This window comes from Vigna unguiculata, chromosome 8 (genome assembly GCF_037176805.1).
Source record: "Vigna unguiculata cultivar grain cowpea cultivar isolate G323 ecotype 2 chromosome 8, ASM3717680v1, whole genome shotgun sequence".
In the NCBI taxonomy this organism is placed as follows: domain Eukaryota; kingdom Viridiplantae; phylum Streptophyta; class Magnoliopsida; order Fabales; family Fabaceae; genus Vigna; species Vigna unguiculata.
The window spans coordinates 39,453,160-39,463,866 of record NC_140799.1 but is presented as its reverse complement, the minus strand read 5'-3'; the positions used below and the strand labels follow the sequence as shown (position 1 = coordinate 39,463,866).

The following is a 10,707-nucleotide window of genomic DNA, read 5'->3' as shown; positions in this document are numbered from 1 at the left end:
ATTACAAAAAACTAACAAAATCAATAACTAAATTACATCATTTTAAATTAATACAGAACTAATGAAACACAGATTGTTAAAGCAAAAAGTAGAAGTTGGCATTTTTAAACTACCAATCAATGGATCAAATTAGCATATCAAACGCACTACCATCATAATTAAACCAGTAAAACACAAATAACAAATGTATCAGCTGGAATTTAATCAACCACAAGGAGCTTTCAGAAAATGAGATTTTACATGAAAAAAATAACATGGGGGGCGTAATTCATTTTTCATTTTTTTTTACAAAGGCAAAATAGGCGAGCACAAAGAACAATAAATGGAGTCACTGCTATTGCTGTCAGAAACAGTGGTTTCCATGTTAAAGGAAAACGTATGTGTCGTTTTAGAATGTACATACCCAATGGCTTAAGACAAAAACCCTCACACTTGTTACCATCTATGAACAGCATCTAATAATCTAGTGAGGAACTGGTTTCAGCAGTTTCATCCTCACTAAAGCTAGAAGGCATCTCTGCAGCAGATCTGCATATTCATACACAATGCCATTAGAAAAAGGCTACTTTTGTGTTTAAAAGCCTTTCTTTCTACAAAGTTATTTTAGGCCTAACCTTTTAAAAAAGAGAAACTCAAAAAAGGTTTAAGACAAACACTACCTAAACAAACATGCACATGATCTAAACAAAATATTGAGGACCTGGGTGATCATATATTGTCATGGGAGAGAAAAACAAGAGTTCAGATTCTTTACTCGGCTTTTGGTGCTGTCATCTGCTGAACATTAAAATATACTGCTGTTGGTATTTACAAAAAAAAAAATGTATATATTTTTAAACATCAAAATTAGTGTAAATTAGTGTATTTTGAAAACACAGCAGAGGAACAGTATAGAAAAATCCAACAGAGAATCTAAATTCCAAAAACAAAACATGATGAAATACCCACCTGTGAATTTTCCTTTGCTCCATCTCAGCAACAGGTGATGGTTTCACATGGTATTGTTGAAGCATGTCAACTTTAGCTCTCTTTGCAACCTATACACACAGTAAAGCAAAACATCAGATACATGCATGGAAGGAAGAAGGGGAGTGAACTCATTAGGAAATCAAATAATCACATTCCAGAAGGAAAGTTCAGACATCTAAAACTAACCAGGATTTCATTTGAAAGCCTCCCATCTACATCGCGGTATGTGTTCTTTGCTTTCTGGTCCAGCTTAAACATCTCTTCCTGCATAAAATATTAGCCTTTTAAACCATCTGTAAGCAGGATAAATTGATCATTACAAATATACACAGAGAAAGTGCAAATATGTTGATGAACCTTTGCCATCCTAGCAGATAATCCCCTTTCTTCAGTATCCATGGGAACACGGGAGTTACGGATTGAACTAGAAGGTTTAGATTTAACATGTCCACTCTTTTGTATTCTCTTTGGATTGATCTTATCATAACCATGCAGCATCAAGTCTTTCGGCTTAATCGCAAGCTTCTCCTCAAAGTGATCACTGTGGTTAGAAGCAGAATCAGATCGCATCCCCTCAACCCCATGCTTAGTGCTCATTCTATGATTCTTAGCACTGTTATAGCCAGATGCTTCTCCAGTAGAATCTTCATACAAATCAGGGAAAGGGTTCCTTCCAGAAACATGGGTGTTGTAACCGTGGTAAGGTTGCCTTTGTTTTATATTCTGACGGGCTTTCTTATCTTGTTTATCCTGGAAATCAGATTCATGCAAGGAGCCAAAGTCAGCTCCTTCCATATGCAAATCTTGGGAATTAAATTTAGTATAATGCGAATCATATCTCTGCAAATGCCCAGGTAAAAAAGAGAGTAAGAAAGCATGGATATATGTATCACATAATGAATGCTATGTTTAAATCCAAGATCATTTTTGTCAGTAAGCTATTCTATTAGTTCCATTTTGGTCTCACACTACAACAAACACCAAATGACTAGTTTACTGGTAAAGGGAATAATCACTCCAATCCATTAGATTTAACTTGTTATTGTAACTACTAAGATATATTTTCTGGTTTATTGTAACTATTTAGAATTCTATTGTGAAAGGTGATATTACAGGGAAACTGTAACAAATTTGTTTTGGTAGTGTGAATTATATAAATCTTAACTCTCAATTGAGATTTTCGTCAAGTTGATTAAATATATCAGAGATGCTGCCGTATCATATATTTTGGACATTACTTGTGTTCTGGAGCCCCTATCCATGTTGGAGCCATTAAAGCCTAAACCATTCCATTTTCCCAGCCACTTTTGAAGAATTCCAAAATGTTAAAAAGAGAGAGATTAAACAGAAAATTCTGGTCAGGAGTTGGTGACAGGATGCAAGACTTGGCAACAAGAGGCACTTATGGCTATCAAATATTGGTTATATGGGTATAAATACAACTGTAAGTAATTGTTTCAAAGAGAGATGGTTTTGAATAATGTCATAAATTTCAATAGTCAAAAAGTCAGAACACAAATAATTATGTCACTGTCTAATTTTTCAAAGATGAATTGAATGATTTAAAGAAAAATTATTAATTACTAAACTCATAAAATAAATGCATTAGAAAGGTCACTTACAGAGCTAAGATTGGGTTTTTTTGCAGCAGAGATTTCTGGAGAATTCAGAACCGGAGCATTTGCTACACAAAATGGTTCTGCCATAACACCCAATAGATTGTAAGGTAGGAATCAATCTATTCTTAAAATGACTCAATGCATTTAGAAAATGGTCAAGAAGTAACGAGAGAAATAAAACCTCACACCGTAGCTAAGATGGAATATTTCTAGTAAAGCATCCAAAGGAGCAAAAAGAAACTATCTTGACCTAAACAAGCAAATAGCACACCGCACACATATTAACATACAAAGGCCATGTGTTATGAATATTGAAATGCAGCACCAATCTTTAGGAACAAGCTTTCCAATTTTCAAATTATTTACTGTTGCAGAAAAATCCATCCCCTACACACCCAACTCTATCTTCAAGCATTCAATGCCAATGACAAAAAAATAATGCTTCATGCTCCATTTTTTTTTCACGATTTGATTTGTAACAGACAATAACACATTCCTTTAACCCAAAATGGAAAATTGCATTGTTTTAGTTTCAACACCATCAATCTTACAAAATTAACTGATGATACATCACTTAAAAAATGGGGAGAATAGAACATGGTGCAACATACCATTAGCTGGATCTTCAGTTTGGCACTCAAAGGCCCCCGGAGGAGGCGGATCAAATTCTATACCGAGTAGCGGACCATCTTCCTCATAATGCCTTCCTAGTTGTTTCTTAACAGCAGTGATAGCTGCATGTTCTATCTCACCCTTCAATTTCAAATATCCTGATGGTTTGTATCCAAGGTTAACTGCACCTTTGGGATTCAGGGGTGGAAGAGCTCCGTTAGGTGTAAGATGTCTAGAAGGGTCCATATCATATGGATCCTGACCTTGAGCAAAAGCCCTTTCTTGCAAGAAAGAGCTGCTCTCAGATGATGTGTCATCCACTCCACTAACATTTTCAAGGTAATGGTTCCTTCGTCTTTGTGTCATGTCTGCAACAGATATTTCGTTGTTGTAGAAGCCATGGCTCTCAACCTCCTTAGCATCCAGATACCTGTAATCAGCATGTTTACTGCTTCCACAAGAATCTTGCCCAAGTCCACTGCCGCGATCCTGGATGACACCACTTGAACGATCTTGTCGCCCATTAGCAACCGCTTCGTCTTTCATCAATCTTTTATCCTTTAACCTTCTGTGGCAAAACCATCCAGATATTTGCTTTTCTGTCAATCCTAACTCCTCAGCAAGCTCTACTTTCATTTCCTCTGTGGGGTACTTGTGCTCTGAAACAAAAGTAAAAAAGGAAATTCCTCAAAAACTACCACTTTGCAAATGCATTAACGTATATGTATGACAAGAGAGTATTCTTACCATCATAAAATTTCTCCAAGGCCGTAAGTTGGGCTGGTGTTTTCAGCTTTCTTTTCTTATTTTTCTCATTGGAGACTTTATTTTCTTCTGATTGCAGTTCACTTGATTCTGAACACCAACAGAAATTCGGGAAGTTTAGTACATGTGTTGTGTTGGAAGGAAAAATGTAACTACAACAATATATGCCAGACAAAACAATCAAGAAGCATCTTATGCAATATTAACTGCTCAAATTGATTCACAAATGTCATGGAATTCAAACATACAACTATATTATACTGAAGTGCCGAACAGTTATGGCAGCATGGAAAAGGATGCATACAGTGGAATTGAAGTTAAGTTACTCGTGTGAAATGTTGATAAGATTATAAGAACCAAAAGGTTTCTTTTCTTTCCTAAAAAATTGAACCAAGAAGTGACTCAAAACTGGCCAGTTACCTGCTCCTCATTCTTTCAAAGTTTTCCAAACTTTAATAAATTTCAACCAAATTTATAATCTCAAAGGTCTTTTACAGAGAACCCACGATTTGTGCCAATCAAGACCAAGTGCAAGTGAAAGAAGAAAAAGAAGATCAAGAACAACAACAACAAAGCCTAACTCCAAACGTTCCTCACGGAAAGTAGATCCAACAGTAGACACCAATTCATGGTCATCGAAAGAGAAAAGTAAAACTTCCCCAATCCATACAAAAAGAAAACATGGAAGAGAATAATGTATGAAGACATCAAGTACTAAATTTCAACTGTGATCAAAATCAATCAAACCCCATTTGAACCCTTCAGTTTGACTCACTTTTCCAGACCCCAAATACCCCAAATTGAAGAGCTTGGAGGCACACCCACCATTACAACAACCTAATGCAAACAACCCGAGTTCCGGGTCCCAACAATCAATTTCCAAAGCATGGAAATTGGAGTAATCTGAGAAAAATGAAGCACAAAATCGAAGACCGAAATCTGTGATAAGGCGCCAAAGTATAACAGAAACACAATACCTTCCATTGGGGTGAGGAATTGCGTTGAAGAATGATCCTCTGTTAAAGTTTAGGGGCGGATTTTGTTGAGTGGCTTGTGAGAAAAGCGAGGACCCGCTTGCGGGAAAGGAAAAGAGAATGCAAGGACATTAACAAAAACAAAAACAAAAACTTATGTTGTTTGTAACTGGATACGTTTTCAATTTGACCCCCTAACTCCGCTTAGGAACAGAGAAAGGAGCTTCTGGTGAAGGTGGAAAGACAAAGCGAGAAGAAACAAATTCAATTCGTCTTATGTCGGATTTTCTTTGCTTGCTTCTTCTAACAATCTTTGCATTCTTACGAAATAAATAATCAAATCAATAAATAAATCAGATTTACCTCACTATATAAAGTAAAATGCATTTCAAACAATTATAAAGCATGTTCTTTTAATCATATAAACAATTAAAATTACATACATTTGTTGCTTGTAAGTATAGATATCACAACATTAATGCTAAAAAAATTATGATATTTATTTATTTAGATCAACTCCATCGATATGAAAGTAAAAAAAAAAGTTATATAAATTATGAAAGTAAAAAGAGACTAAATGCAATGATAATGGATCATCTGTGATTCATAAACTTAATCAACAGAACCAGTTTAGTGATATATTCTTCTTACTACTAATATTTTATATGAATTTTTATGGTTTTTTTCAGTTTTGTTAATATTTAGTTGGTGTAACTTAATTAAACTATGAAATGTTGTTTTTCTAACATTGAAATTATCTACGGATTTGTAGGATAAATTATGTATTTTTATGATTTTGTAATATGGATACATAACTGGGTCAAATCATTTTAATCCAATTAATCTGTTCACATAATTAATTTCAACTTTGAAGTTTGATTTTTTATTATTATTATTTTTTTCGGAAATGAATTCAAACTGATGATGAAAATTGAAAGGTTAAAATTACCTTTCTCTAAAATTCGATTTGAATACGTTGGTGAACCTCATTCCATCGAGGAAGATTAATAGAAAAAAGAAAGCATAATTGTTAATGTATAGTGAAAGAGTCAACTAGATTAATAAAATGTGAAAATTATACTAAGATTTATTTTACTATTGTGATATTGTGATGGATTATTGTTGTAAATGAATATAAAGCTTGAATTTAAATTGTGTATAAAAATATTTCATTATTTAATGCAAAATGGTTAGTACGCGAATGCTACATGCATTTAACAATAGAAATGTATATTTCTACATGTTTTGCAAACTTAACACATGACATAGATATAGTAAAAATATAGAGATAAAATAAAAATTAGATGCAATTATTTATGTATTTATTTCTTTACGAAAGTGTTGCGTTGTTTTGTTTTTTACGTTATACTTGTGAGAAACATTAGATTCTTTCAATTTTCATCTGTTTTTTTTAATAAAAAACGTATTAAAAACATGTTTACAGTTTTATTATTACAAAGTGTAAATAAATATAAAGCAAAGTAAAAACTAATATTAAGTGTGTGTATGGAACAAGATAACCTAATAATTATTTTTCACCTTTTCAGTATTTAATCTATTTAGCACATAAATCGTTATTAAAATTCATGAAATGGAAATTAGTAGGAATAGAAGTAGATGTTACATCTAACCACCATCATTTAATTTGTACCAAACTAAAAAAAGAGGCAAGAACATAACATTAACATCAAACTAAAAAACATTGTTGGGCTATGAAATTTTGTTGCACTTCACATACTTATGCAGTTTTTCTTTTTTTTTTTTTTAAGAAAGAAGATAGAGAGTCTTTATATCTATAAATTTATAAATCTGAGAGATTAATAAGTATTTTCATTGAAATATTATGGTAATATGTTTATGCATCATTTTATTTATTTAAATATTTTTTATTTTATTGAAATTTATTTATTAGATTTTGAATTTATCTTGAATTCATTGTTATATTTTTTTTAATAAATTTAATTAAATTTTAAGTTCTTAGTTGGAGAACTTCAAATTAAGTCTCCAAATTAATTTTTGTAGTTTATCGAGTTTTATTTTATTTTTTAAATAAATTGTTGTGTTAATTAGGTGAGATAATGATTAAGTGAATGAAGTGATTTTTACTTTCTCCTTAGTTAATTTTTATACTAATTTACTAATTTCATAATTTTATAAGTTTGTCATTTCATAAATTTATATTTTTACAATTGATAGTTTGATAGTTTTATAATTTTGTAATGTAAATATGTAGTTCTATAATTTTATAATTCAATAATTTTGTAATTATTTTATTATTTTTAAAATCTTAAAAAAAAAAAACTTACTTTACAAAACATAAATGTAGTGTTCATCTTCTTTAAGGAGCCTCCTCCTTTGATAAATTTCGTATTCTTTTTGATCAAAGGTTACCTTTGCAATCATCGCGAAGAACATTGCAAAGTACACTTATTGAAATCGTGAATAGAGTAAGTTTCCATTCTACCTCTTATTTTATAGTTAAAGTTGAAATTTTTGGTTGCCTTGAGTTGTATGAGTTGCATGTGATCCAACTCCAACCCAAATGTGTCCTTGCACGTTGATGCATGTTGGTGTTTTTAGTGTTGTCCTCAAATAATTGATTTGGTCTTTATGTAGGTGTAGTTAGGTTTTATGGGAGTTGAAGGCGTGGGAAGGTGTATGATTTTCTCTGAGGTGAGGGAAATTGATTTTAGCTCTTATATGCTGTAATCATTTTATTTCTCAATTGTAATTTGGGTGTTGTGAAAATATGAATTTTGAATCATTGCTTGTTGTGGTTTGTGATATTGATTGTTAAATATACTAAGTGTAGTGAATTTTACATTTTTGTTGTGATAAGCATGAAAACAATGTTTTATTGTGGCTAAGAATATCCTCTGAGATATTTGAATTGACTGGATTTGACACTCCCTAAGTTAAGAACATGAATTTGAAAAGTATTATGATGTTTGTTAAGTAGGGATTAACTCAAGAAGTGTCAAATTACTTAATCAAAACTCAAAAATAGAGTTTAAATTTCTAATACACTGTTAGGCGTCATTGCAGTTGCGTCGGGTGCTACTTAGACAATGGTCACTAACTTGGGAGGGTTAGGTGCCACTTAGATAGTGGTCAGTAACTTGAGAGCATTATGCATCACTTTTGGACCACAAACGTGCTTAAATCAATGGGTTATAGGGGGTTGCAACGCCGTATGCCACTTTCCTAGCATCAGACGTCACCTTGTTTTCTTGGTATGACTCATATTGGGAAAATAGGATTCCCGTTCCGCTAACCGTCAAATCAAGTTAAAATTTTGACAATAAGTCTTATACATGTAATTCTTCACTCTAACAGTTGAGATTTTTTATTAAAAATATGTGATTAGAACAATTTTTCATGTAAGATTCTAGTAATATAGGTTGTTGACACTTTAGAGGTTGTAGAATACCAAAGTTGCCATCAAATGAAAAGTTGGTTGTGTGAAAGCACCTCAAATTTGATTCTAATGGTTCTAATGGTGGGAGGAAGAAGTATGAGAAGATTTGCATGAGAAGTTTATCGATGAAGAGAAGTTTTGTCAAAGAAATATAGAAGCTAAAAATAATTAGTTGAGGTTTTTTATTTTAAAAATTGTAAAATTATAAAATTGGATAAGATGAGAATTAAGTAAAGTAAAAACTCAATTATTTTTTATTTTTATTTTTATTTTTAATGACTTAATAAATCATAAAAATTCAATAAAAACTTTTCAAATTTATCATAATTTAAAACTTTAATACAATAAAAATATTCTGTGACGTTCCCATTTTGCATCAATGGCGAAGACAGTGTTCACGCAGAAGCTACTCGCGTGCATTCTCAGACCTTCAGCGTTCAAAGTAGCTCAATGCCATCGCAACTTCATCCACGCGGGTACCAATCCCACGCTCCACCACCTCCTTCGCACCGGGAACCTTCCAGAAGCTCAGGCTCTCCTTCTCCGAATGATCAGAAAACGCGGCGTTTCACGTCCCCACCTCATCGATTCCCTTCTCGCCCCTTCTTCTCACTCTCACACAAACGCCATCGTTTTCGATTTACTCATAAGAACCTACGTCCAGGCACGGAAGCTTCGAGAAGCTTCCGAAGCCTTCCGCTTGCTGAGGCAGCGCGGCTTCGCCGTCTCCATCAACGCCTCCAACGCGCTACTCGGCGCGTTGGTGAAAGTGGGATGGGTCGATTTGGCGTGGGCGGTGTACGAGGATGTCGTCGCAAGTGGCACAACGGTTAATGCCTTCACTCTCAACATTATGGTCAATGCTTTTTGTAAAGAGGGTAGGTTCGACGAGGTTAAGGTTTTCTTGTCCCAAATGGAGGGTAGAGGTGTTTTGTCTGATGTTGTCACGTATAATACTCTCATCAACGCGCATTGCCGACAGGGGAATGTGTGTGAGGCTTTCGAGTTGTTGAACTCAATGTGGGGTGTGGGGTTGAAGCCTGGGGTTTTTACTTATAATGCTATTATCAATGGTTTGTGTAAGAAAGGGGATTATGAGAGAGCGAGGAGTGTTTTGGATGAGATGTTGGGGATGGGGTTGAGTCCTGATGCGGCCTCGTTTAATCCCTTGCTTGTGGAAAGTTGTAGGAAGGATGATATTCGTGAGGTTGAGAAGGTGTTTGATGAAATGTTGAGGTGTGGGGTTGTTCCTGATTTGATTAGTTTTGGTTCTGTGATTGGGGTGTTCTCTAGAAATGGGTGTTTTGATAAGGCTTTGGACTATTTTAGGAAGATGAAGGATACTGGGTTGGTTGCTGATACTGTGATTTATACTATTCTTATTGATGGATATTGTAGAAATGGTAATGTGGCTGAGGCGTTGAACGTGCGGAACGAGATGGTTGCGCGGGGTTGTGTGATGGATGTAGTTACTTATAATACTCTGTTAAATGGGTTGTGCAAAGGGAAGATGCTCGGTGATGCTGATGAGTTGTTTAAGGAGATGGTAGAGAGGGGAGTTTTTCCGGATTATTATACTCTCACCACTCTCATTCATGGGTATTGTAAGGATGGAAACATGAGTAGGGCACTTGATTTGTTTGAGACGATGACTCAAAGGAGCCTTAAGCCGGATGTTGTGACGTATAATACCTTGATGGATGGATTTTGCAGGATTGGTGAAATGGAGAGGGCTAAAGAGTTGTGGTGTGATATGGTGAGTAGGGGGATATTGCCCAACCATGTGTCGTTTAGCATTTTGATAAATGGGTTTTGCAGTTTAGGAATTATGGGTGAGGCATTCAGGGTGTGGGATGAAATGGTAGAAAAAGGTGTTAAACCTACTTTGGTTACTTGCAACACTGTTATTAAGGGTTATTTGCGGACTGGCAATATGTCGAAGGCGAATGACTTCTTCAACAAGATGGTTTTAGAAGGAGTTTCTCCTGATTGCATTACATATAATACTCTTATAAATGGTTTTGTAAAGGAAGAGAGCTTTGACAGAGCTTTTGTCTTGCTTAATAACATGGAAGAACATGGGCTTTTGCCTGATGTTATCACATATAATGCAATTCTTAGTGGATATTGTAGGCAAGGCAGAATGCGGGAGGCTGAGATGGTATTACGCAAGATGATTGACAGTGGTATAAGTCCCGATAGATCAACGTACACATCATTGATAAATGGGCATGTGTCTCTAGACAATCTGAAAGAGGCATTCCGTTTCCATGATGAAATGCTGCAAAGGGGTTTTGTGCCAGATGACAAATTCTAAGATTTCTACTGTTGCAACTCTTGTTATCTAAAG

At 34.4% G+C, this 10,707-nt stretch overlaps 2 protein-coding genes across 9 annotated transcripts; one reads left to right on the top strand and one right to left on the bottom strand.

Moving 5' to 3' along the window:
• Positions 1-219: 219 nt before the first annotated feature.
• Positions 220-5,247, bottom strand: LOC114194686 (uncharacterized). 8 transcript variants are annotated; one of them, XR_003606415.2, is made up of 9 exons: positions 4,943-5,247; positions 3,948-4,055; positions 3,200-3,859; positions 2,592-2,668; positions 1,327-1,809; positions 1,156-1,233; positions 949-1,037; positions 660-777; positions 220-528 (listed from the first exon to the last, which is right to left on the bottom strand). XR_003606415.2 is itself a non-coding variant. In XM_028085051.2 (9 exons), exons 1-8 carry the CDS (start codon positions 4,947-4,949, stop codon positions 771-773), a joined length of 1,509 nt encoding a protein of 502 aa, XP_027940852.1. In that variant the 5' UTR covers positions 4,950-5,247; the 3' UTR covers positions 220-528; positions 755-770. The 8 variants fall into 8 exon arrangements, 4 of the variants coding, with proteins under 4 accessions (XP_027940852.1, XP_027940853.1, XP_027940851.1 ...); XR_003606414.2 differs by having other exon boundaries at positions 701-777; XR_014984167.1 differs by having other exon boundaries at positions 660-774.
• Positions 5,248-8,714: 3,467 nt separating this feature from the next.
• Positions 8,715-10,707, top strand: LOC114193198 (Tetratricopeptide repeat (TPR)-like superfamily protein). The gene has a single exon (XM_028082917.2). The coding sequence runs from the start codon at positions 8,737-8,739 to the stop codon at positions 10,672-10,674; it is 1,938 nt and encodes a 645-aa protein (XP_027938718.2). The 5' UTR covers positions 8,715-8,736; the 3' UTR covers positions 10,675-10,707.